At 43.9% G+C, this 27,967-nt stretch overlaps 1 protein-coding gene across 1 annotated transcript in view; it reads right to left on the bottom strand.

The window, feature by feature from the left end:
• Nucleotides 1-27,967, bottom strand: part of RTTN (rotatin) — a 327,600-nt gene that overhangs the window by 263,055 nt on the left and 36,578 nt on the right. The window contains exons 7-13 of the mRNA XM_069730984.1: nucleotides 27,533-27,647; nucleotides 24,073-24,223; nucleotides 23,602-23,758; nucleotides 21,558-21,739; nucleotides 19,714-19,829; nucleotides 19,107-19,277; nucleotides 14,227-14,439 (exon numbers count right to left, since the gene is read on the bottom strand). Of these exons, the coding sequence (XP_069587085.1) occupies nucleotides 14,227-14,439; nucleotides 19,107-19,277; nucleotides 19,714-19,829; nucleotides 21,558-21,739; nucleotides 23,602-23,758; nucleotides 24,073-24,223; nucleotides 27,533-27,647 (1,105 nt within the window). The remainder of the gene's footprint in view (nucleotides 1-14,226; nucleotides 14,440-19,106; nucleotides 19,278-19,713; nucleotides 19,830-21,557; nucleotides 21,740-23,601; nucleotides 23,759-24,072; nucleotides 24,224-27,532; nucleotides 27,648-27,967) is intronic.

The raw sequence follows: 27,967 nt of genomic DNA, 5'->3' as shown, positions 1-27,967 counted from the left end.
AAATGGTTTTTTTTTGCAACTGATTATGTGTAGTCTCTTTTATTACATCCCTATGAAGGTCACTGATCACTTTTAGAGCACTGAAATTGCAAACATTAGATATTATAGGTATTTTTCCAGCAGGCGCCTGACAGGCACATTGTATGTGAACTCGTTAGTCCGAATATTGTATGTGACGGAGGGTTAAAGAACTGAAAATGCTCATTTGTGGAATTTGCAGCATTAGGAGGTCACATTCACTGAACAAAACAGCTATTTTACTCCAAAACCTCCTAACAGGCCAAGTTACATGTTAACATAGGAACCCTTCTTTGATATCACCTTCACAATTCTTGCATGCATTGAACTTGTGAGATTTTGGAGAGTTTCTGCTCGTATTACTTTGCATGAAGTCAGAATCACCTCCCAGAGCTGCTGTTTTGATGTGAACTGCCTCCCACCCTCATAGATCATTTGCTTGATGATACACCAAAGGTTCTCTGTACGGTTGAGGTCAGGTGAAGATGGTGGCCACACCATGAGTTTATCTCCTTTTATGCCCATGGCAGCCAATGACTCCGATGTATTCTTTGCAGCATGAGATGGTGCATTGTCATGCATGAAGATGATTTTGCTCCTGAAGGCACGTTTCTGCTTTTTAGACCATGGAAGAAAGTTGTCAGTCAGAAACTCTAAATACTTTGCAGAGGTCATTTTCACACCTTCAGGAACCTTAAAGCATCCTACCAGCTGTTTCCCCATGATTCCAGCACAAAATGTGACCCCTCCACCTCCTTGCCGACGTCGCAGCCTTGTTGGGACATGGTGGCAATCCACCAACCATCCACTACTCCATCCATCTGGACCATCCAGGGTTGCTTGACACTCATCAGTAAACAAGACTATTTGGAAATTAGTTTTCATGTATGTCTGGGCCCACTTTAACCATTTCTGCTTGTGAACAATGTTTAAGGGTGGCTGAATATTAGGTTTATGCACCACAGCAAGCCTTTGAAGGATCCTACACCTTGAGGTTCGAAAGACTCCAGAGGCACCAGCAGCTTAAAATAACTGTTTGCTGCTTTGTAATGGTATTTTGGCAGCTGCTCTCTTAATCCCATGAATTTGTCTGGCAGAAACCTTCCTCATTATGCCTTTATCTGCATGAACTCTGTCTGTGCTCTGTTTCAGTCACAAATCTCTTCACAGTATGATGACCAATCTCAAGTTTTCGTGGAATATCTAATGTTTTCATATCTTGTCTAAGGCATTGCACTATTTAATGCTTTTCAGCAGCAGAGAGATGCTCTTTAGTTCCCATATTACTTGAAACCTGTGGCCTGCTTAATAATGTGGAACATAATTTTTAAGTAGTTTTCCTTTAATTAGAATCACCTGGAAAACTAATTATCACATGTGTTTAAGATTGATTTCAGTGATCCATTGAGCCCTGAGACACAATACCATCCATGAGTTTATTTGAAAAACAAAACAATTAAATCTTTATGACCCTTAAATCCAATTTGCATAATAATTTGGAACACAGTGTATACACTTCTTCTGATAGCACGCCTGCCTTTTTAGAAAACACCAGTGATTGTCTTACCGCTGTCTCTAACATCATGTTCTCCCTCTATCTGAAACGGAACCTGTCAAAAACTGAACTCCTCGTGTTTTCTCCCACTACTAACCTACCTTTGCCTGGCATTGCCATCTCTATACTCACTCTTTATCTGCACCTCAAAAACATTTCTAGGATTCGCCCTTTTCTTACTTTCGACTCTGCAAAAACTCTGTTTCTCTTATTCATTCTCGTCTGGACTATTGTAACTTTCTACTAATCGGCCTCCCTCTTACCAAACTCTCCCCACTCCAATCTGTCCTGAATGCTGCAGCCAGAATCATATTCCTTACCAATCGTTATACCAATGCCTCTACCTTGTGCCAGTCACTACACTGGTTACCCATCCACTCCAGAATTCAGTATAAACTTATTACCCTTACCCACAAAGCACTCCATGGCTCAGCACCACCCTACATCTCCTCCCTGGTCTCAGCCTTCCAACCTACCCGTGCTCTCCGTTCTGCTAATGACCTGAGGTCAACATCCTCAATTATCAGAACCTCCCACTCCCGTCTCCAAGACTTTTCACATGCTGCGCCAATTCTTTGGAATGCACTACTCAGGTTAATACGATTAATCCCCACAGTTTTATGCATGCCCTAAAAACGCGTTTGTTCAGACTGGGCTACCGCCTCAATGCATTAACCTAACTATCCCTGTGTGGCCCATTCAAAAAACGTAAACCATGTTCCTCGCAACATGTTCTCATATGCTTGATCCATTTAATAGTCCTTTGTGTCTGTACTGTTACATACTTGGGTTTATAACTGGTTCATGCAGCTTTACATGAACACCCGATCCTTACACTATGGCTGGTCCAAACAACGAAAGCAATTGTTTCCACCTCTCGTGTCTCCCCTTTTCCTCATAGATTGGAAGATTGCGAGCAGGGCCCTCATTCCCCTTGGTATCTGTTTTGATCTGTGTTTATTGTTATGCTGTAATGTCTACTGTCTGAACAAGTCCCCTCTATTATGTAAAGTGCTGCAGAATATGTTGGCGCTATATAAATAAAATAGGGATTTTTGTGTACTCACCGTAAAATCCTTTTCTCCGAGCCATTCATTGGGGGACACAGACCGTGGGTGTATGCTGCTGCCAATAGGAGGCTGACACTAAGTGATACAAAAAAAGTTAGCTCCTCCCCTGCAGTATACACCCTCCTGCTGGCTCTCAGCTAACCAGCTCGGTGCAAAAGCAGTAGGAGATCAATAACAATATATGAGCGTATAGCATGTCATATTCTAAAAAACAAGCATAAGCTAATAACAGGGTGGGAGCTGTGTCCCCCAATGAATGGCTCGGAGAAAAGGATTTTACGGTGAGTACACAAAAATCCCTATTTCTCCTTCGCCTCATTGGGGGACACAGACCGTGGGACGTCCCAAAGCAGTCCCTGGGTGGGGACAACAATAGATCAGGCCCTGTGTGACCTGTTGTGAATTCTGTGGCTGAATTCACTCCTGTGGTCACAAGTGGTACTGCAGCTTCTGAGCTTCCTCCCTCAGGTGTTCTGGTGAGCTCGTTAACTGCTTCATTACTTAACTCCGCCTGATGCTGCTATCCTTGCTCCTTGTCAATGTTTCAGTGTTGGATCTGAGCTTCTCCTGATTGTTCCTGTGACCTGCTGCTCTGTATAGCTAAGTGCTTTTTGCTTTTTTGTTGCTTTTTTTCTGTCCAGCTTGTCTTTTGTTTTGCTGGAAGCTCTGAGACGCAAAGGGTGTACCGCCGTGCCGTTAGTTCGGCACGGTGGTTTTTTTTTTGCCCCCTTTGCGTGGTTTTGCTTTAGGGTTTTTTGTAGACTGCAAAGTTCGCTTTACTGTCCTCGCTCTGTCCTAGAATATCGGGCCCCACTTTGCTGAATCTATTTCATCCCTACGTTTTGTCTTTTCATCTTACTCACAGTCATTATATGTGGGGGGCTGCCTTTTCCTTTGGGGAATTTCTCTGGGGCAAGTCAGGCCTATTTTTCTATCTTCAGGCTAGCTAGTTTCTTAGGCTGTGCCGAGTTGCCTAGGTAGTTGTTAGGCGCAATCCACAGCCGCTTTTAGTTGTGTTTAGGATAGGATCAGGTGTGCAGTCTACAGAGTTTCCACGTCTCAGAGCTCGTTCTTGTATTTTTGGGTATTTGTCAGATCACTGTGTGCGCTCTGATCGCTAAGCACACTGTGTTTCTGGATTGCCTTCATTACACCTGTCATTAGCAAACATAACAGTACAAGGAGCCAAACTAATGATTCTCAATAGAGGGAAAGAAAAAGTTCTGACATTTTTTTTTTTTTTTTTTCTGCTCTGTGTTCATTTTTTTTTTTTTCCCCTAGACATTTGGGTGATTCTGGACACAGGTGTGGACATGGATATTCAGGGTCTGTGCTCTTCAATGGATAATCTCGTTATAAATGTACAAAAAATTCAAGATACTATTGATCAGAAATCTATGTTAGAACCAAGAATTCCTATTCCTGATTTGTTTTTTGGAGATAGAACTAAGTTTCTAAGTTTCAAAAATAATTGTAAGCTATTTCTGGCCTTGAAACCTCATTCTTCTGGTAATCCTATTCAACAGGTTTTGATTATTATTTCTTTTTTGCGCGGCGACCCTCAAGACTGGGCATTTTCTCTTGCGCCAGGAGACCCTGCATTGAGTAGTGTCGATGCGTTTTTCCTGGCGCTCGGATTGCTGTACGATGAGCCTAATTCAGTGGATCAGGCTGAGAAAAATTTGCTGGCTTTGTGCCAGGGTCAGGATGATATAGAAGTATATTGTCAGAAATTTAGGAAATGGTCAGTACTCACTCAGTGGAATGAATCTGCGCTGGCAGCTTTGTTCAGAAAGGGTCTCTCTGAGGCTCTTAAGGATGTCATGGTGGGATTTCCTATGCCTGCTGGTTTGAATGAGTCTTTGTCTTTGGCCATTCAGATCGGTCAACGCTTGCGCGAGCGTAAATCTGTGCACCATTTGGCGGTACTGCCTGAGGTTAAACCTGAGCCTATGCAGTGCGATAGGACTATGACTAGAGTTGAACGGCAGGAATACAGACGTCTGAATGGTCTGTGTTTCTACTGTGGTGATTCCACTCATGCTATTTCTGATTGTCCTAAGCGCACTAAGCGGTCCGCTAGGTCTGCCGTCATTGGTACTGTACAGTCCAAATTCCTTCTGTCCATTACCTTGATATGCTCTTTGTCGTCGTTTTCTGTCATGGCGTTTGTGGATTCGGGCGCTGCCCTGAATCTGATGGATTTGGATTATGCTAAACGTTGTGGGTTTTTCTTGGAGCCTTTGCGGTGTCCTATTCCATTGAGAGGAATTGATGCTACACCTTTGGCCAAGAATAAACCTCAATACTGGGCCCAGCTGACCATGTGCATGGCTCCTGCACATCAGGAAGTTATTCGCTTTCTGGTGTTGCATAATCTGCATGATGTGGTCGTGTTGGGGTTGCCATGGCTACAAACCCATAATCCAGTATTGGATTGGAATTCCATGTCGGTATCCAGCTGGGGTTGTCAGGGGGTACATGGTGATGTTCCATTTTTGTCGATTTCGTCATCCACCCCTTCTGAGGTCCCAGAGTTCTTGTCTGATTATCAGGATGTATTTGAAGAGCCCAAGTCCGATGCTCTACCTCCGCATAGGGATTGTGATTGTGCTATCAATTTGATTCCTGGTAGTAAATTCCCTAAAGGTCGATTATTTAATTTATCCGTGCCCGAACACGCCGCTATGCGCAGTTATGTGAAGGAATCCCTGGAGAAGGGACATATTCGCCCATCGTCATCACCAATGGGAGCAGGGTTCTTCTTTGTAGCCAAGAAGGATGGTTCGCTGAGACCGTGTATTGATTACCGCCTTCTTAATAAGATCACTGTTAAATTTCAGTATCCCTTGCCATTGTTATCTGACTTGTTTGCTCGGATTAAGGGGGCTAGTTGGTTCACTAAGATAGATCTTCGTGGTGCGTATAATCTGGTGAGAATCAGGCAAGGAGATGAATGGAAAACTGCATTCAATACGCCCGAGGGTCATTTTGAGTATCTAGTGATGCCGTTCGGACTTGCCAATGCTCCATCTGTGTTTCAGTCTTTTATGCATGACATCTTCCGTGAGTATCTGGATAAATTCCTGATTGTTTACTTGGATGACATTTTGATCTTCTCAGATGATTGGGAGTCTCATGTGAAGCAGGTCAGAATGGTTTTTCAGGTCCTGCGTGCTAACTCTTTGTTTGTGAAGGGATCAAAGTGTCTCTTCGGTGTGCAGAAAGTTTCATTTTTAGGGTTCATCTTTACCCCTTCTACTATCGAGATGGATCCAGTTAAGGTCCAAGCCATCCAGGATTGGATTCAGCCGACATCTCTGAAAAGTCTGCAAAAGTTCCTGGGCTTTGCTAATTTTTATCGTCGCTTCATTTCTAGCATTGCCAAACCATTGACCGATTTGACCAAGAAGGGTGCTGATTTGGTTAATTGGTCTTCTGCTGCTGTGGAAGCTTTTCAGGAGTTGAAGCGTCGTTTTTGTTCTGCCCCTGTGTTGTGTCAGCCAGATGTTTCTCTTCCGTTCCAGGTCGAGGTTGATGCTTCTGAGATTGGAGCAGGAGCGGTTTTGTCACAGAGAGGTTCTGATTGCTCAGTGATGAAACCATGTGCTTTCTTTTCCAGGAAGTTTTCGCCTGCTGAGCGGAATTATGATGTGGGCAATCGAGGAGTTGCTGGCCATGAAGTGGGCATTCGAGGAGTGGCGTCATTGGCTTGAAGGAGCTAAGCATCGCGTGGTGGTCTTGACTGATCATAAGAACTTGACTTATCTCGAGTCTGCCAAGCGCTTGAATCCTAGACAGGCCCGTTGGTCGTTATTTTTTGCCCGCTTCGACTTTGTGATTTCGTACCTTCCGGGCTCTAAACATGTGAAGGCGGATGATCTGTCTAGGAGTTTTGTGCCCGACTCTCCGGGTTTATCTGAGCCAGCGGGTATCCTCAAGGAAGGAGTCATTGTGTCTGCCATCTCCCCTGATTTGCGGCGGGTGCTGCAAAAATTTCAGGCGAATAAACCTGATCGTTGTCCAGCAGAGAAACTGTTCGTCCCTGATAGGTGGACTAATAAACTTATCTCTGAACTTCATTGTTCGGTGTTGGCTGGTCATCCTGGAATCTTTGGTACCAGAGAGTTAGTGGCTAGATCCTTCTGGTGGCCATCTCTGTCACGGGATGTACGTACTTTTGTGCAGTCCTGTGGGATTTGTGCTAGGGCTAAGCCCTGCTGTTCTCGTGCCAGTGGGTTGCTTTTGCCCTTGCCGGTCCCAAAGAGGCCTTGGACACATATTTCGATGGATTTCATTTCTGACCTTCCCGTTTCTCAAAAGATGTCAGTCATTTGGGTGGTCTGTGATCGCTTTTCTAAAATGGTCCATCTGGTGCCCTTGGCTAAATTGCCTTCCTCCTCTGATTTGGTACCTTTGTTCTTTCAGCATGTGGTTCGGTTGCATGGCATTCCTGAGAATATTGTTTCTGACAGAGGTTCCCAGTTTGTTTCAAGGTTTTGGCGAGCCTTTTGTGGTAGGATGGGCATTGACCTATCCTTTTCCTCGGCTTTCCATCCTCAGACTAATGGCCAGACCGAACGAACCAATCAGACCTTGGAAACATATCTGAGATGTTTTGTTTCTGCAGACCAGGATGATTGGGTGTCCTTTTTGCCATTGGCTGAGTTCGCCCTTAATAATCGGGCCAGCTCGGCTACCTTGGTTTCTCCATTTTTTTGCAATTCTGGGTTCCATCCTCGTTTCTCTTCAGGACAGGTTGAGTCTTCGGACTGTCCTGGTGTGGATTCTGTGGTGGATAGGTTGCAGCAGATCTGGACTCAGGTAGTGGACAATTTGATCTTGTCCCAGGAGAAAGCTCAACTTTTCGCTAATCGCAGACGCCGTGTAGGTCCCCGACTTCGTGTTGGGGATCTGGTTTGGTTATCTTCTCGTCATATTCCTATGAAGGTTTCCTCTCCTAAATTTAAACCTCGTTTTATTGGTCCGTATAGGATTTCTGAGGTTCTCAATCCTGTGTCTTTTCGTTTGACCCTCCCAGACTCCTTTTCCATACATAATGTATTCCATAGGTCGTTGTTGCGGAGATACGTGGCACCTATGGTTCCATCTGTTGAGCCTCCTGCCCCGGTTTTGGTGTATATTGTGGAGAAGATTTTGGATTCTCGTGTTTCTAGACGGAAACTCCAGTATCTGGTTAAATGGAAGGGTTATGCTCAGGAAGATAATTCCTGGGTTTTTGCCTCTGATGTTCATGCTTCCGATCTTGTTCGTGCCTTTCATGCGGCTCATCCTGGTCGGCCTGGGGGCTCTGGTGAGGGTTCGGTGACCCCTCCTCAAGGGGGGGTACTGTTGTGAATTCTGTGGCTGAATTCACTCCTGTGGTCACAAGTGGTACTGCAGCTTCTGAGCTTCCTCCCTCAGGTGTTCTGGTGAGCTCGTTAACTGCTTCATTACTTAACTCCGCCTGATGCTGCTATCCTTGCTCCTTGTCAATGTTTCAGTGTTGGATCTGAGCTTCTCCTGATTGTTCCTGTGACCTGCTGCTCTGTATAGCTAAGTGCTTTTTGCTTTTTTGTTGCTTTTTTTCTGTCCAGCTTGTCTTTTGTTTTGCTGGAAGCTCTGAGACGCAAAGGGTGTACCGCCGTGCCGTTAGTTCGGCACGGTGGGTTTTTTTTGCCCCCTTTGCGTGGTTTTGCTTTAGGGTTTTTTGTAGACTGCAAAGTTCGCTTTACTGTCCTCGCTCTGTCCTAGAATATCGGGCCCCACTTTGCTGAATCTATTTCATCCCTACGTTTTGTCTTTTCATCTTACTCACAGTCATTATATGTGGGGGGCTGCCTTTTCCTTTGGGGAATTTCTCTGGGGCAAGTCAGGCCTATTTTTCTACCTTCAGGCTAGCTAGTTTCTTAGGCTGTGCCGAGTTGCCTAGGTAGTTGTTAGGCGCAATCCACAGCCGCTTTTAGTTGTGTTTAGGATAGGATCAGGTGTGCAGTCTACAGAGTTTCCACGTCTCAGAGCTCGTTCTTGTATTTTTGGGTATTTGTCAGATCACTGTGTGCGCTCTGATCGCTAAGCACACTGTGTTTCTGGATTGCCTTCATTACACCTGTCATTAGCAAACATAACAGTGACCGCTACTTACAAGTGCGCCACCGCGGCCTGCAGAGTCCGCCTGCCCAGACTCACATCTGTGGAAGTGTGGGAATTATAGTGCTTCAAGAATGCATGCGGACTGGACGAATCCGCAAGCTTGCAGGCGTGCCTTGCTGACGCCTGGTGCCTAGAACCCTTGATAGACAGGGAGATAGGCTGACATCTAGCACGGAAGGACTCCTGGATGGTGAAAAGAATTCACCATGTTATCATGGTCGATGAAACAGCTAAACCCTTCCTGAAAATGTCAGGAAGCCTTCCTCTACCGTCAGGAAGCCCAAATAAAACGTCCAACCTTCAGAAGGACGCCGTCCTCAAGACGTACCTACTCAGAGCACTCACTTCGTCCAGAATATGGGGGATCTTATTCCATTTTGTGGACTGGAACCAAAAGAGATGAGGGAAGAGCTATGCCCTCATAACAGTGGTAATACAGTACCACCTTGGTAACAAGGGATGGAGATGGCCTGAGGACAACCTTGCCTCGAAGATAATAAGGGAAAAAAGTCTGAAAGAGCAGAGAAGCTAGCTCCGAAGACTCGTCAGAGTGAGAATATCGCAGAGGAGAACGGGACGACTTACCCTGATAGTAAAGTCTGCCCGGATGAAAAAGGAGCCTACTGTAAGGCTCCTAGGAATAATAAGGTCCCAATGATCTAACGGTATGCGATAGGGAAGAACTACGTGTGAAAACTCCCTGTGAGAAAGTCCCTACTTGCAGTTGTGCTGCGATAAGGCGAGAAGATACTAGCTCCGCAAACAAAAAACGGACGTGGTCAGTGCGGATCTCTGAGGATCACTGGGGCCCCTTTCTGCTTCCGAAAGGCTTTCGGAAGCAGTGGAAGGGGAGTTATGGAAACTGGTACCACGGCAGAACCAGAGCATGGAGAGCGATGGCTCTTGGATCTCGAGGCCGAACCACGAACTCGAGTACATTGGCCTTCAGTCTGGATGTCATCCCACCTACAACTGGAGAGCTCCAGTAAGGGCAGATCTGATGGAAGACTTCGGGGTGAAGTTCCCACTGACTTGAGGCGGAACCCTGACGGCTGAATTTGTTTGCCGTTCAGAGTTCTACTTCTGGGATATATACTGCCGAGATCACCGAATAATAGACTTTGGCCCATCAGAGAAAGTGAGGTACCTCGGTCATGGCGCCTGACCGTGGGTACCTGCTAGATGACCGACGTATGGCACCGCCGTGGCATTATCCAATTGAATTCAGATAGGGTGACCCGCCAGAAGGCAGTGGACCTGCTGTAGGACTACCGTTCGGATCTCCAGAACAATGATAGGGAGAAAAAGACTGGCATTGGTAGTTACTAATAACCATTGAACTGGGAGAAAGGCCCTGACTTGCTGAAAACGAGCGGAGCGAAGGAAACCGCTTCCATCGTCGTCACCATTTTTCCTCAGAACTCTCCTAGTAAATCGAATGAAATGAGGGGGTGAGTAATCAAGTCCTCAGAACTCTCCTTGCGCGAGCTCCCTGTTGAAGGGCCATGACCTTGTCTCGAGGAAGAATTACCATCCTTCTAGAAGTGTGCAGGATCATCATCAAAAAGGATATCTGCTGGGCTGGAAATGAGGAGAACTTGTCTAAGTGTAGCTGCCAGCCCAGGAGAGAAGGTATCGCAAGAGATATAGACGACTCAGCGTAGTCCTGGAAGGGCGGCTAGACAGACCAAACAGGGCAGGACGAGCACGCCTCTAGAGTGCAAGAGAAACATGACATCCGCCATGACCCGAGCGAACACTCGGGTGCGGAAGCAAGGCCAAAGGACAAGGTTGTGACTTGAAAATGCTGTTGACGAATGGAAAGGCGAAGGAATTTTTGCAGAGGGCAAGCAACCCGAATGTCGATGGATGCCGGAAACTGCACCTTTTTCTGTTGAAGTAATGGCTGAGCAGAGGAACTCCATCCAAAGGAGGACCATGTCAAAGGTTGTTAGAAGTTTGAGGTCCAGGGTCGATCTTACTTTTCGTTCCCCTGTTTGGAACCAAGATCCCTTAGATCTAGACTGTGCTGGACAATCCTTATACAATCCTTTGTCAGTCTCCCGCTCAAAGGATTTGATTGGCCAGTTGTTGATGGTGTGAATCAAGGTAGTTAAGGTCTCCAGCCAGGAGACCATTGCTCTAGCAATCCATGCGGCCGCTAGGGAGGATAGAGCGCTGGACCCGAAGCCGCAAGACGGAACGAACCAGATTTGCTATCTGACAGTCCGTGGTATTTTTAATTGATGACCCATCAGGTAGGGATACTGGTAGGTATACCACAGGAGATTCTACCCGGTTAATCTGCCCCATGGCAGAATGTGCGGCTGCATCCAGCAGGTCATAGTCTCTTGCCATCTCCTTTTCATGGTGCAGAGATAAAAATTAGGAACCCTCGATCCATCAACCTCTTAACAGGGAAGTGGAGAGGAATTGTCCGCCTTCTTGCATCATCCACTAAATAGTGGTGATGCAGAGGGGGGAGCTCGTACGCCAAAAAGGGTGCCTCTATATGTCCACAGAGTTCAGGTCTCCAGGTGGACAGGACAGGTTGTCTGGCGTTAGGCCTGGATGCAGAAGAGGAAACATGGAGACGACACTCCGTGTGCTCGTCTGTTGATGGTGTGAGGAAATCGGTGCCCTTTAAAGGACCCGTCTCCCTTTGAAAAACAGGCCAGGCATGGCATCCCACGTAGAGGCTTCTGTCCAGTGAATCGCTTATCCGAATTGAATGGCAAATGCTCTCGAGGGAGTTTAGTCTCTGAAGCTCTGGCAAGCTCAGGCAATATCCAATCCATATTCAGAGCCTTGTTGTCATCAAATCATTGGTGAGGGAGCAGAAAACGAAAAACTTCCGTTTTCTAGATGCCTGTATGTTTCTAGACGCCTGCACGTTTCTAGAATACTTGCGGCCCCTGCTAGCCGACGGCTCCCATGTAGGATAGGGACCATGTATATTGGTCCTGCGAGCACTCCAAACACAGAGGGTACACAGAGGGTACACAGAGGGATTCAATCTCTTGGTCAGAGAACCATGGATTGGTCAGTGAAGAAGTCCACTGAGGGGAACTAGAGGATAAAGCTGGGGTCGGCGGCGGAGGGCTCCTCGGACTGATCAAGCGCCTTTAAGACCAGGGAATACTGGTCATGCGCCTTTAAGACCAGAGAATACTGGTCATGCGCCTTTAAGACCAGGGAATACTGGTCATGCACCTTTAAGACCAGGGAATACTGGTCATGCACCTTTAAGACCAGGGAATACTGGTCATGCACCTTTAAGACCAGAGAATACTGGTCATGCACCTTTAAGACTGGGAATACTGGCCATATGCCTTTACGACCAGGAAATAAAAACGTTGGGGTCTGAAACAGACCCATGTGCCTCCTACAGACACTAAGCAAGAACTGGTTAGCTGGGAGCCAGCAGGAGGGTGTATACTGCAGGGGAGGAGCTAACTTTTTTTGTATCACTTAGTGTCAGCCTCCTATTGGCAGCAGCATACACCCACGGTCTGTGTCCCCCAATGAGGCGAAGGAGAAATTATTATTTATCACTTATCTACAGAACAAGTGGAGATTCCCATCATCCATTCTTTCTCACATTCTCATGAAAGAAGAGGCATGGTCGCAAAAATGTAGGAGTCTCTAGGACTGACAGAAATGGCTGATGAACAGCGGACATGTGCCCCAGAAGATCAGACATATGCCTCTTGCTCCAACCACAATCCTATGTTTGCCTGTGAGGTGAGAGAGCTGGTGGTGGTTGAGCCTCCCTCTCGTCCATGTGTACAGTAAAAACAAAATGATTTAAAAACTGAGAAATTCTTTTTGAATTCAAGGGAGCCATTTAAAAAAAAAAAAAAAAAAAAAAGTGTTACGCATAGCTCATTATTTTATATAAAAACCGTCCAGGTTATAAACAATTTGAAAACGTAAAGCATATTGTTTTTTCCCTAAAATCCAACAAGTACAACAACATCTCTCTACTCTGACTATGAGTTGCTTAAAGAAGCACTCAAGATTTTTATCCTCTTAATATATTGCAATGATATTATATAGCACTGTGCACTTACAATTGCTCCTTTTGCCCTTCTACCCCATTTATTCTTCTCTTTTCCATTAAGTCTGTGACACTACCTGACTAAAAACTGAATAGCTGAATCCCTCTACGCTCTATTGTAGAAAACAGAAAGTCTATTTTGCCTGTATAAGTCATCACTAGAACTACAATTCTACCTCACTGCAAAGTCCTTGGCAGAGGGGAGGAGTGGAGCAGATGGATCAGGAGTTGAAGAGGAGGTGAAGCTGGGCTTCCAGAGAGCGTAGAAGGATTCAGCTAGTCAGTTTTCAATCACGTGATGTCACAGATCTAACGTAAAAGAGAAGACTTAGCTGGGCAGAAGGCAAAATGAGCAATTGTAAGTACACAGTGCTATATAATATGATGACTGCAATATATTAACAGGATAAAAATTTTGATGGGAGAGCTTTCAGAATTCCCAAGATACACATCCCCGCTGAACAGAATATCTATATCTATGTATACATCAGTCTCTAACTACAGGCTACAACAAAATCTTAGCAGTAGGATTGATGCGATACTTGCCCCTACAATCTTCCTTCCACCTACAGTTGGTCATTTCCATTGTCAGTTTCATTCCACTGCAAATTAACATAAAACATCATCCCATCCTGAATCTACCCAGGCTACGCCGTTTCATCTGTGGTCATTGCTAGATGAGTTAAGACTATGCGGTTTCACTCAAATCAACTGGAACGATGGGACCGCTGGTCTTCAAAGTTAAAGGGACTGGGTCACAAAAATTATATATACTCTGCGTGAATAGTAGTATCCTTGCAATACCAATTAAAAATAGTATATGGTTTTGTAAATTCAGTATATTTTCACGTAACATTAAGACTAGTTTCACACTAGTGTTCGGCAGGGCTGCGGATGACATCCTTTTATCTCCGTTAAGCCCCACCCACTGTCGCGCCTCTTCCTTCAGCTCTGCCTACATCTGCATGCGTCCTAAGCACCCTATCTTTAACATTGGGTAGGCAGGCCAGGCGGATGTATGCGGATGCCTCTGCCTGCGTCGTTTTGACACTGCGCCGACCACAACAAAATGCAACATGTTGCATTCGATGCAGATCAGCGTAGCGTCAAGGCGATGCATGTGGAGGCATCTACATACATCCGCATGGCCGGCGTACCCAATGTTAAAGATAGGGTACACAGGACGCATGCAGACGTAGGTGGAGCTGAAGGAAGAGGCGCGGCAGTGGGCAGGGCATAACGGAGGAAGAAGGCTTTCATCCGCAGCCCTGCTGTACCCTAGTGTGAAACGAGCCTAAGTGCACATATACAATTAGACATACATATACTGCTAGGATTGCAGATTATATACCTCGCTGCACTATACAAACCTCCTTTGTGGAGTAGGACATAAAAGAAGTTGTACATTCGATTGAATAGGCGGTCTCCGAGGCTTGCTTGTAGACCCAGTAGTCTTCAGAATTCAGCTGCTCCATGAAAGCTATAACAGACTCATGAACACTGGGGTAAGCAGTACGGAATGGCAGGTCGACAGATAAGAGAAACAAAGCGTTCATCAAACTCTCCGGCAACACATGATTTGCCTTAAAAAGAGAAAAGAACAAACGTGTAAAAATCGTACATGCATATAACACGTTTCACCGAGGTCAAGACTTTCTCTGCTCAGCGGCAACCTCCGGCGAAAGCCCCAATTTTACCAATATTTAAATATTTTATTGAGAAGCATTATATTTAAATATTTCATTGCGAGACACAAAGACATAAAACCCCGCCATCAATGTGCCCAGTGCAGTTCCCTTAAGGACCAATTTGGAGAAGCTTGTTCCGTGAGCTCTCGAGCTTTGGATGGAATATTGCCTGCGCTGATTAGAATTCCAGCTCTACTGTAATGTCTTCAGAAATCAAACCCACTAAAGGGAGGCACTTTTGTGACTTAATGTGCTTAGCACAGCATGTATTTTCAATGACTAGGAATATGAGCAGAATATCAACCTATCCATGCTGGCCTCATTATTTTTAAGCCACTGGAGTGAAGCGCAAATCTATCACAAAGGAGGTTTTGCTTCCTTTAAATCCGGCTGTTTGTGAAAACTTGATCGCATGTACAAAACCTTACATTACAAGCAACAGTGGCGCAGAGGCTGAGCATGGAGACTATGCAAACAGAATGGGGGGCGCTTTAACCCCTTAAGGAATGGGCCATTTATCTCCGTTGTTTTGATCTTCGTCTTCCAAAAGTGAAGATTTTTTATTATTATTTTTCTGGCGACTCCGCTGTATTCGAGCTCGTTGGCTTACCGGGAGAGAATTTTAGGGTTTTTTACAAAAAATTTTTTTAAGATGCTATTTAACTTATGTAAAATGTATTGGGGTATAGGGAAAAAAAACTATTTAGATATCACTTTATGGCGTTACTGTATGGCTAAGAGGTTTAGCATGTGAGAGAAATGACAACAATTATGAGGGTCATTATAAATAGGGTAACGTCTTTTTGTTTTACTACTTTTAAAAATAATTCACACAAGCTAAGAAGAAAAAAAAAACATAAATGAGCAAATACCCTGCAGTAAATAAATGAGTAAAAAGGCAATAGTGCATGTAAAGAACATAGGGTACTGCTGGCACTTAGACAGTTTAATCAACAGATAGGACTGTCCCGACTTGGTCACCTTGTCGCGACTTGGTCATCTTGTCGCGGTGGGCTTTTATTCTTTTTATCTAAATAGAGTTAAGTAACCTATGTTGTTATTTACATGTGCCATTGCTATTTACTCATTTACTTAATGCAGGGTAGTTGCTCATTTTGATTTCATCCCACCTTGTGCTGGTTAATGACTAGTGTGACTATGTATCGCACTAGTTGCATGCCTTTGTTTTGTTTGCTTTGATTGTTAAATAATGGCCTGTGTCACATATATATATATATATATATATATAATATATATATATATATATATATATATATATATATATATATATATATATATATATATATATATATATATATATATATATATATATATATATATATATATATATATATATATATATATATATATATATATATATATATATATATATAAAACAGGAACAGCATCCAATACTACCTCAATAGTGTGCAAAGCTCTCCCAACCAGCAGTCCAAATGGCCTCCAGCAATAATATCAAAAAAAGAAAAGCAGCACAAAAAATAATAGAGAAGGTGGACTTTATTGCCTGAGCAGGCGTGGCGACGTTTCGGATATGAGAATCCTTTTTCCATTTTATTTAAGGGAAAAATCGCTATATGAAGCGGCGAATCTCTTCATATAGCGATTTTTCCCTTAAATAAAATGGCGCCGCTGTCTGCTTTGCGATACTGCGCAGTTGCGTGCCTGTGCATTGTGGTTACACTGGCTGTGATGTCACAGACATGCGCAGTAAGTGCGCTAGGACGCCGAAGACAGGGGCACGCATGTATACAACGCTGTAAGTGCATTATTACCATGATTCGGGGGATTGGAGCACCTGGATTTTATAATTGTTAATTGCTCATTGAGCAATGTTTTAGGATTATGTACAGGATGTGTAATGCACTGTATGTATAGATAATGAATTTTTATAATTGAAACACAGGTCACATTTTGCACTGAATGTTGAAATATTAACAGTTACACCTATCCAGCATCTATGTTATTGAATGTAATGAATGTACTGATTGGATATGCTCAGGATTTGTATAAAGAGAGGTTTCACTCACTTGTTCACTGCTTGAAAAAGGATTCTCATATCCGAAACGTCGCCACGCCTGCTCAGGCAATAAAGTCCACCTTCTCTATTATTTTTTGTGCTGCTTTTCTTTTTTTGATAATATATATATATATATATATATATATATATATATATATATATATATATATATATATATATATATATATATATATATATATATATATATATATATATATATATATATATATATATATATATATATATATATATATATATATAATTTTTTTTTTTTTTTTTACTTTGATAAAAGTTGTACGAGGGCTTTTTTTTCCCCTCAATTTGTGGGGGTGTTGTAGTGGTCCTTAGTCTAATTTTGGGAGGCATGGCGCCCAAAAAGCTCAAATTCTGACACTTCTATTTATCTAGTTTTTTTTCTAAGAGGTTTAGCATGGGAGATAAGTAATGTGTTCATTATTTTGGACTGACACGGACATAGCAATACCAGAAATGATCATTTCTTTCATAACGGAGCTGGCCAGCACCCACTGTGTATGGAGCGGCAGATTCTGCATGGACAAGCAGGCTGTATATTAACGCCCACTTGCTGCTATGCATTTCCTACATATTACATTGCAAGAACAAGATTTGTCATAAATGACTAATTAAAATGTACAAAGTTTACATAATCGAACATGAACTATATGAAAGAACCCACACAATAAACGACAACGATTGCAGCAAATATGTGAGGACAGGACAGGCAGAGGGCAGCAGAGGCCCAGGAATAGCACGAGAAGCCGCTACATCTACAGGATGGCAACTGAACGGAAAAAAAGAGGAAAGGCTCTAGATATTTTTTTTTAAATGAAAATTAAAAATGCATTTTTTCTAGCTGTTAGTAAAATATATTTTGGCACAGGAGTGCAAGAATTTTCAATGGAAAATCATCTAGAAAACATGGCACTTCTATCTGTACATGTTTCACAGTGTTGCAATTAGTACATAGTACTAGAATACGAATACAGAAGACACTAGATTATGTAATGTAGGGAAAGCTAAAGAAAAAGAGAATGTCACCTTAGTGGAGAAACTAAGAAAGTTACATTTCTAGATGAGATACATAGGTGTAATATTACAGAAGCAACTATAACAAATGACAACAAACATTGGCTCAATAAAATAAAAAATCCACACAATTATACTATATACATATATGTGTAGACACACACACACACTATAGCAAAGCCTTTTCCATCATTACTGGCAGCAAAACTAATGCAAAGAAAACATGGAGAAGTTAGATCAGGGAACCCGTCACCAGTTTTTTTTCGAACTCTGAGGGCAGCATTACGCAGAGTCTGACTCTGATCCCAGCAATCAGGAACTTAATTGGCTGCTTGTTGTAGTTTTGATTAAAAAAAAAGTCATTTTATCAGCAGGAGATCATCAAAGACTAGTAAACGTGCGGCCATGTAGTCCTCCATATTCATGTGCTCTCTTTAATGCCCCTCCCAATATCGATTCACAGCTTTCTGCCTATGCACAGTTTACAGAAAGCCATCAGTGTTATGGGTGGGGGATATACAGAGCTCAGCATTCAGTGAACTGGTAAATCTGCAGCAGATGAAAGAGTGATTTCATCAAAACCAAAGCTAGCAGCCTAGTAAGTGATGCATCACTGGAATTAAGGTCTATGCCCCTCTACATCATGTTATAGAGACAAGTGGGTCCATTTGCAGTGCTCCGGTATGGCGTCCAGGTCAGTGATACTTGGCTGCTGGACGGGAGGCCAGCTAATTTCTTACGCTCTGACGTGACGCCCAGAGGACATCGTGTCAGTCTTGCGGCCCTCAGTGCAAGGGCACAAGCTAAATTCCACCAAAAATGGATCACCTGGCACAGACACAGGAAAAGTGATAACACTAAGGTAAGAGCTGCACCCCACTGCAATCCAAAAAGAAAAGCTGCGTACTGCATAGCCCTTAAAGAGTTTTCCAATCACACCATACTGGAGACCTACATCCAGTACAGGTCATCAACAACAGATCATCAGCAGGGACTCTCTCATAGACGTGATGACCTAGGCGGCCAATATTGATCTAATGTGCATGGAAAGAATGGTTCCATCACGGTTTATTGCTATGGATCTGCGCGTGGCACATGGGGGTCTGGTTTTGGGAACGGACAGGCTTACGCACTTCATGCGATCATCTACAGACACTGAAGACTAAAGCTTAGGGTAGATTATAAGCAGATGCATGGTAACCAAACCAGCATGTCCCGCCGTATATGCTGGATATTATCCTTGCAGATCAGGTGCCCTGGCACTACATGATTTCACAAAGGTTTATGGCCAGATCAATAGCGAGTACAGCTAACGATTCCCGGCTGTAAATTTCAGCCTACAGAGTGGTCACAACTGCAAAGTGGAGTGAAGACGGCAGCGGATAACCTGGGGCATTAATATTAACCAAAACAATCTGCAGAAAGAAGCCTTTTAAAGGTTTCTGCCTTTTCAGGACTGGCCTTCATCTCTTACCTTTTCCACTGGGATGAGTGTTTGCAGAAGTCGCATTGTAAAAAGCGAGATGCTGATAAATGCCATTCTGCGGTTCACAAGAGAAGAGTCAGGCTTCTCAGAACGATTGCTATTTTTATGATACAATATCGTCTCCCCAAGAGTATCAAGCACAAAAAGCAGTTTACATCTCTGGAAAAAGGAAAAAAAAAAAAATGACTGCTTATTACGTTATTGGAATAGGTTTAAATCATAAGAAGTGTGCAAATTATAGCAGAAAAATAAAAAACTAAATAAAAAGCAGCAACCCTCTAAAAAAAAAATCATTTCTAATTAAGTTCTGCAGCCTTGTTGTCCATGCATAACCTTTGGAAGGAGAAGAAATATCAGAGAAATAAAAGGCGTTATTGACATTGTCTTATTGTTTGCCTTCTTAGGTTGCCATAACAACCGGGGCGGCGGGCTAGGCCTCCGATATCCAGAGGAGCCAAGAAGTGCTTGGAAAGCAAGTTTTTATTGATGTAAACTTAATATAGGACGGACGGCCAATATCATCATTTAGGGGCCTGACAAGGAGATATTTAACACATTCATTACTTGCACCGTGATCGCGGTACTGCTCGCTCACCAGTTCTTGCCCTATGAGACTTCCGTCTTCCCAGACATCTTCTGAAATGGCGTCACCCAGAAGACCACAGTTTTCGGTAAGGAGCTCAAGGACCAAGATCAAAAGCTTCCGCCTTTCTGCACACGAACACATGAAAAAATAAAAATGTAATTAAATTTGGGATAACTAAAAAAATAAATAAATAAATAAAAGATGAACAATTACAAGAACTATATAAAGTTTTCCATCGAACAATCACCCACACAATATTGAAGGGGTTGTCCACTAAACCTCCACTGTGCAGCATAAAACCTGTGTACTTACCGCCCGAATCGGAGCCGTTCCAATGATCTCAGCGCTTCATTCCCCACCAATCACCTGACAAAAACAATGTCAAGTGACTACTGCAGCCAATCATCAGCAACTGATCTGCTGCAGCCTTCAGGACACTGTCAGAGCGGACATTCACTCTGAAGGAATAATGAAGAGCGCAGCTAATCAGTGACTGCTGATTGGCTGCAGTGGTCATGGAAAACTGTTTATAGAAGTCTGCTGTAACGTAATTACTTTTTTTTTTTTTTTACTCACTTACAAAGCACCATTAATTCCACTTTACATACATTCGTATTGCTGTATTCACAGTATAAATTCCCTATCAGTAATAATGAAGACTGCAGTCAACCAGCGGCAGATAATTGGCTCTAATGTTCAGGTGATATTGTTTATGTCATGTCATCACTGGGGAACAGCGCTGAGAATAGAAGAATGGCGCCGGTCCAGGTGATAAGTCTTCAGGGTTTTTTTTATTTTATGCAGAGCACAGTCCGTGAGCTTTTTCCACCAGCCAAGATAGATGTGGGACCGCTGCAACCAAACAATGGCTGCAGTGATTGGCTGCAGAAGCTTCATATCTGTTAGATCGGAGGAGCCAACCTCTATGCATCCTGTTATGGTCCTACTGACATATGAATAATCTTTAACTTTGGGTATAACATACATTCCAAAAATAAAAACACTTCCTAGTTGACTCATTAATTAACATATACATAAACACACAGATAATTATAAATGTCGCTACATTTTCACCACTAGGTAGAAAATAGCAGCACAGACCTCTAATGTAAATTCTTATGTGTCCCTTAAAGCAGGGGTGTCAAACTGCATTCCTCGAGGGCTGCAAACAGGTCATCTTTTCAGGATTTCCTTGTATTGCACAGGTGATAATTTAATCACCAACTCATTATTTGTGTAGGTGATTAAATTATCACCTGTGCAGTACAAGGAAATCCTGAAAACATGACCTGTTTGCAGCCCTCGAGGAATGCAGTTTGACACCGCTGCCTTAAAGGGAATCTGTGAGCAGGTTTTTGCTTCCTCATCCAAGAGCAGCCTGATGAAGGCAACGAGACCTTGAATCCAGCAATGTCAGCACTTAGTTTACTGGGTGCAGAAGATGTGACAATCAGAAGATTTAGATTTAGTAATGCAGCAGAGCTGAGAAAGCTGCCACTGCCCACATCAGGCTCTCTGGGTACAAAGTCCATAGATAGTAAGCTGCTTATAACCGAAGGGGCGGAGTCGGACTAGCATGCACAGCTGCTGTAGTCTAGTCAATTAGTCACCAGGTGATAAAAGCTCCAGTGTAAGTAAACAACAGCACACAGCGTGACATGTGACACATCGTTGAAATCTGTGTTTTAACCCCTACCTCAGGCTATCCTTAGATTACATAGCAAAAACCTGCTGACAGATTCCCTTTAAATCCTTAATCTAAGATTCAAGTTTTATAGGTAAACAGATAAACCATAATTCGTCTAGAATTGCCAATTATATTACTAAATTGGGACAATGAAGGAAAAACAGACCTGTTTTTAGCAAAGGTGAAGCATTTTCCAAAACATGAACACAAAACTGAGGGAGGCTGATCTGCTGAAATTGTAGATCTAATGCATCTTCATTTTCAAGCTCTGCGGGGTCTGATGGGCCTCTGTCCATTGGGGACCAATGTGGGGTCCGGGAGTCTGCGTGTGCCTGAACACTGGTTCCACTTTATAGAAGAATGAAAGATTTACACTGTGAGACATCACTGATCAGATAATCTGTACTATCATTAGAGGTTCCTATATGAGTAGCCAATATCAGCCTGCTATGAGAATAAAGCCCCCACACATTAGGTGGCATTGGTCCACAGCAATTTCTGCCGTCACTCCCATACACAGGGGCGCTCGGTGGTGTTATCCCTAACGTATCACGTGCTGAAACGCAAGGATAGAATTACACTTGGGGTGAAGTTATGAGAAAACTACTTTTCTGCCATTGTTTTGGGGGGGGGTTGTTTTTACAGAGTTGATTGACGCTTTCTTCAGATCAGTGCGACTACAGCGATCACTATTTTGTACAGTTTGTATATAAATATTTCAGTGTGTTTCCATTTTCTGAGTCTAGTAACTTATTTTTCCATCAATAGAGCAGTCGGAGGACTTTTTTGTGCATGCAGAGCTGTAACGTTTATGGACATCCGATAAATACAAAATACTTATAGGGAACCTGTCACCCCCAAAATCGAAGATGAGCTAAGCCCACCAGCATCCGGGGCTTATCTATAGCATTCTGTAATGCTGTAGATAAGCCCCCGGTGTATCCTGAAAGAGGAGAAAAAGAGGTTAGATTATACTCACCCAGGGGCAGTCCCGGTCTGGTCCGATAGGTGTCGCGGTCCGGTCTGGGACCTCCCATCTTCTTACGATGACGTCCTCTTCTGGTCTTCACGCTGCGGGTCCCGCGCAGGCGTACTTTGTCTGCCCTTGAGAGCAGAGCAAAGTACTGCAGTGCGCAGGTGCCGGGAGAGGTCAGAGAGGCCCAGCGCCTGCGCACTGCAGTACTTTGCTCTCCCTCAACAGGGCAGAAAAAGTACCCCGGAGCCGCAGCGTGAAGACAAGAAGAGGATGTCATCGTAAGAAGATGGAAGGCCCCGGACCACAACGCCCATTGTACCATGACCGCCCCTGGGTGAGTATAATCTAACCTCTTTTTCTCATCTTTCAGGATACATCGGGGGCTTATCTACAGCATTACAGAATGCTGTAGATAAGCCCATGATGCTGGTGGGCTTAGCACACCTACAAATCTGGCGTTTTGATTCCTTGTTTTCATTGTCCATCTACTATATCATTGTCTAAGGGTCACTTCCATCTTTCTGTCTGTCCTTCTGTCTGTCACGGATATTCATTGGTCACGGCCTCTGTCTGTCATGGAAATCCAAGTCGCTGATTGGTCGCAGGCGTTTTGCTACGACCAATCAGCGAGGGGCACAGTCCGCCGACAAAATGGCCGCTCCTTCCTCCCCGCAGTCAATGCCCGCTCCATACTCTCCTCCAGTCAGCCCTCACACAGGGTTAATGCCAGCGTTAATGGACCGCGGTGTAACGCACTTCATTAACGCAGCTATCAACCCTGTGTGATCAACTTTTTACTATTGATGCTGCGTATGCGTATTCATACAATTTATTAATGAAGTCATCAGGAATAGCAAAGAATGCTAGCTTCTGTCAGGGAGTGTATATAGCACCATTAACTCCACCGCACTCTACAGACATGATCACTACCTCCATTGGAGCTCAGTATCTAAATTCCCGACCAGTATGTCTTTGGGGTGTGGGAGGAAATCAGATTACCAAGACGAAACTAACCCAAATATGGAGAGACCATATAAACTCATTGGTGAGATTTGAAGTCAGGACCCCAGCGCTGCAGGGATATACTGCTGACCACTGAGCCACCGTGCTGACCATGACATGCGGCATAATTTTTTATAAATTGGCATGATAACATGATTGACATTCAAGTGGTTTCTGTATCTGATTGTAGAAAAACAATGATGGTAAGGCTCACAGTCCAGTAGCCACTTGCCTAGAGGACGTGGCATCCCAATCCTGCCCATCTCCGCTGAGCCTCTGGTTGACACGTCCCACCGCAGAGGGCCGAAGCTCATTATCGGGCGACAAATCCTGTGAATTCCGAGCGGCTGGAGTGTGGTATGACACCGAGGAATTCTGGGAAATGACATCTGCAGAATAATCAGTGTAAAGAACTCATTCAATATGATCTATCTGTTCAGATATGTACTGTGAAGTCACTGAAGGATCATCAAGAAAGAAAGATGTGGAAGACAACTTAGGAATCGTATTTACATTTATTAGAACAGCGAAAGAGAGAGAAATCTCATATCAGAGTCAATGGCTACAGAAGAACAGGCGCTTGTGCTGCAGATAGGAGGAGATTCGCAGGGTTCTGGTCTGGGGGCCACAGACGGCCGAAATGTCTGTTGGACCAGGTTCCTGCTAATCTTTTTGGTCGATTCTATTCTTGCATTAGGTTTACCTTGTTTAGTGCTCAAGAAGCTGGGATCTCTATGAAAGTTCAGTCGGCTTCTAAGCAATGTACACAAGCGATGCAAACAGGAAGCCGACTGAAACGCCAAATGTTGTTGGCCGTCTTTTTCAAAGGCCAGGCTCAGCAAAGACAACAGACTCTGCAGAGGAAATACACAGCCGAGATTAGTATACCATTTATGTCATACACCACCAATGTCACATTAGTCTCAGAAAACAGGACATAAAGCTAAAACACACGAGTACAATGCAGGTAATGCTGTAACACGAGCTATAATAAAAAAAATAATACAGAACGTGATTATAGATACAGATAGCCATAAGACACAATGCTTCCTACACAGCTGAAGCTCCTTGCAGCCTCGTACAAGCATAACCACGTGTGCTGATTATAAGGAACGCAAATTACACATGTGATTACAGTATTACAGGATCTGCAGCAGAAATCAGAGGCTAAAACAGGTTTCTGCCATAGATGTGCAGATTACAGTGCTGGATTTCAACACAAGGATTAGCTTAATTTAAAGGAAACATGTCACCATAAGAATGCAGTCCTATCTGCAGGCAGCACGTTATAGAGCAGAGGGAACTAAGCAGCCGATATGTACTTCTGAGAAAGTATTCACAATAACCCGTGAGCTAATCATTTAATCCTCTGCTGTTTTTTAATTTTTTGGTCCAGTGGGCGGTCCCATCACCATCCAGTGGGCGGTCCCATCACCATCCAGTGGGCGGTCCCATCACCATCCAGTGGGCGGTCCTATCATTGTACAGTAGAAAGTCCCATCAGACAGTGATCTCTGTATGAATTCAAACATAGAAAGCTGTCTGTCACTGATCGCTTTCTAGGTTTACGAAGGCATACAGAGATCACTGTCTGACGGGACTTGCCCACTGGACCGTGACGGGACTTGCCCACTGGACCGTGACGGGACTTGCCCACTGGACCGTGACGGGACTTGCCCACTGGACCGTGACGGGACTTGCCCACTGGACCGTGACGGGACTTGCCCACTGGACCGTGACGGGACTTGCCCACTGGACCGTGACGGGACTTGCCCACTGGACCGTGACGGGACTTGCCCACTGGACCGTGACGGGACTTGCCCACTGGACCGTGACGGGACTTGCCCACTGGAACGTGACGGGACTTGCCCACTGGACCGTGACGGGACTTGCCCACTGGACCGTGACGGGACTTGCCCACTGGACCGTGACGGGACTTGCCCACTGGACCGTGACGGGACTTGCCCACTGGACCGTGACGGGACTTGCCCACTGGACCGTGACGGGACTTGCCCACTGGACCGTGACGGGACTTGCCCACTGGACCAAAAATCTCAGAAAGAGCAGAGGTTTAATAGATGAAAACACAGGTTATACTGAACCCATTTCTCACAATCTATTTAATCTTCCCAGCTCCTCCTGCTCCATATCATGATGTCTTCAGACTGGATTGCGTTTTATGGCAACAGGTTCCTTTTAAAGGGAATGTATCAGGACGACTTTACATTTGAAACCATCAGTGTGATTGTGTAGGATATAGTGCAATAAAAAAATCATACCTTTCTTGTATTAATCTGATGTAGCGGCGCTGAGAAACCAACCTTTGAAGTACATTCAAGCACATAGACAGGCCCCTAAAGCACTTCTAGGCTAATTTGCATGTGGATTTAAAGCTCAATATATCAGCGCTGCCACACTACACTGTGGGCCACATATGGATACGCCTGGGTGGGCCATGTATATGGATAAACCTAAATAAAATGGGAATGGTTGACGATATCATCATCCTGTTTGTGGCACATTAGAACATGGATGAGGGAAAACACTTCAAGATGGGTGGTGACCATGGCTGCCATTTTGAAGTCGGCCATTTTGGATTGCATCTTTATAAATGGCCCACCCAGGTGTATCCATATAAATGGCCCACCCTGTAGATTTACTTATGTAGTGGGATATATACAGTCATTCCACTAGTTTCAGAGGTAAACGCTTCCTGACAGAGTCCTTTCATTGGACCTAACCCCTGCGTGACTCTCCAGAGGTGTGATCTGCACATCCATGGCAGAAATCAGTTGACCTTTCATATATTTCACAGGAAGACAGTAGGTTACATTATGCTCACTGCTTTTATACCCCTTGTAGGCAAAAATCTGACTGGTAGAAACTGTAGTGCACTGAAGTTTTAGGAGGTAAAAGTAAAGCAGGGTGCAGTGACCCTCAGGTCTGTTCCAAGGATTCACTACTCTTTAGAGTCCGTTGCCCAAGAGGTCACATTTTGTTGTGAAACAATTCGCAGTGATGCTCATAAATGAAGATTATTATCCTCAGTGACCATTGGCTTGAAGTTTCTACCATTCTGGGTCGTCATCATTCACGACAATGGATAGAGATGAGGGCAGATGTGGTATGGTGCAGAAAGCGCTAAGTGTGAGGAAATGGTAGTACGTGATGGCCCCCACGGTGCCCGGGTGTCAGCCAACACATACCACCTTTTCTTCCGACTTGGCACATGTAGCGCCAACCACATCCGCCTTCATCTCTATCCAGCGACGTTCATGATAAAGAGCCAGGAGGATTGAAACATCAAGTTAAGTATTGTCGATGAAGATAACCTCTTGCTAAAATTATTAATCTACATCACATCACTGTGACTTATGGCCCCCACTTATTAAGACTAGAATTGTACGTCCTAGTCATAAATAAGGGGTGTGGTGGCACAAAAGGAGCCCGATTTATTAAGAGGCACACACACCTGACACAGTGAATCAGGTGAATCTTACAAGTGGGGTGTGATTGAGTGCCAGAAATCTTACTCCACTCAGGGACTGCATAAGATTTCTGAAGTTACAGCACGTCTGGTAATGAATTAGACCACTGCTACCCTCCGCAGCTCCACCCATTTTGGCGAACTGTCCAGGACTGGTGCGAATTGCCAAATTTGAAACATATTTTTGACATTTTCAAAAAGTGCTTTACAGCATAAAACTGACTTGGAAACACTATGATGTATTGTTCCCTAAGGTTTTCCCAATAAAGTATGTGAATAGGGTTACAGACAGTCCATTTTCATGTACAGCATGCGGATTTTAGCTCTGTATCCTCAACAAAACTTCCATAAAATCTTGACCATGTGAATGGTCCCTTATTCTGAATGCACCCAATATTCACAAAACCAGTCCTTGTCTACCCTCCAAAATGCATAATAGACAAAAGGGACAGACGGATGGCAATTTAATTGCAGGATGGGGCAATAATCAGTTTATCATCTGTAACTTTTAAAACACAGATCTCTGTGGAGTTATATCGAGGACTAATTACAAAATTGATAGATTTTCCGTTTTTTATGGATTGGAGCAACAGATTTTCAAATGTTGTCAGGTTACTCATCAACTAATAATGTAGAAGAGTTAAAACATCATAAGTATTGCAAGTTTTCGGCTAACCTTCACAATTTTTGGTCTTTGGAGAAAGATTTCAGATGGAAAATCTTCCATCACAACATCTTGTAGTAGATGACAACTTCTCCAGATTAAGCCATGGTCTTTGCTTCTCAGGGATCTACGATAAGTAAGAGAACAGTGTGCATTATGTGCAGTGTTCAATTATCAAACTTCAATACTCGCCTTACCACGGTAAAACGAGTCATCCATCACATCATGAGAATGGGGGTCCCATGAGAATGAAATAAGCATGAGGTGGTCACATGTGCCCTACTGCAGTCCTCGCCCACTAAGTGAAACGAGCAGTGACCACACGTGCACTAACCATCCATTCATTCATAAAAGGGACATGGGACCACGGGCCTCCTGATCGGTTCGGGCCTAGTCCTCTCTTCTGTTGACAGGTAAAACCTACGGTATTTTTTCTAAAACACAGTG

This window comes from Ranitomeya imitator, chromosome 6, assembly GCF_032444005.1.
Source record: "Ranitomeya imitator isolate aRanImi1 chromosome 6, aRanImi1.pri, whole genome shotgun sequence".
Taxonomy (NCBI): domain Eukaryota; kingdom Metazoa; phylum Chordata; class Amphibia; order Anura; family Dendrobatidae; genus Ranitomeya; species Ranitomeya imitator.
The sequence above is the reverse complement of the archived record's forward strand: the minus strand, read 5'-3'. Positions and strand labels throughout refer to the sequence as shown.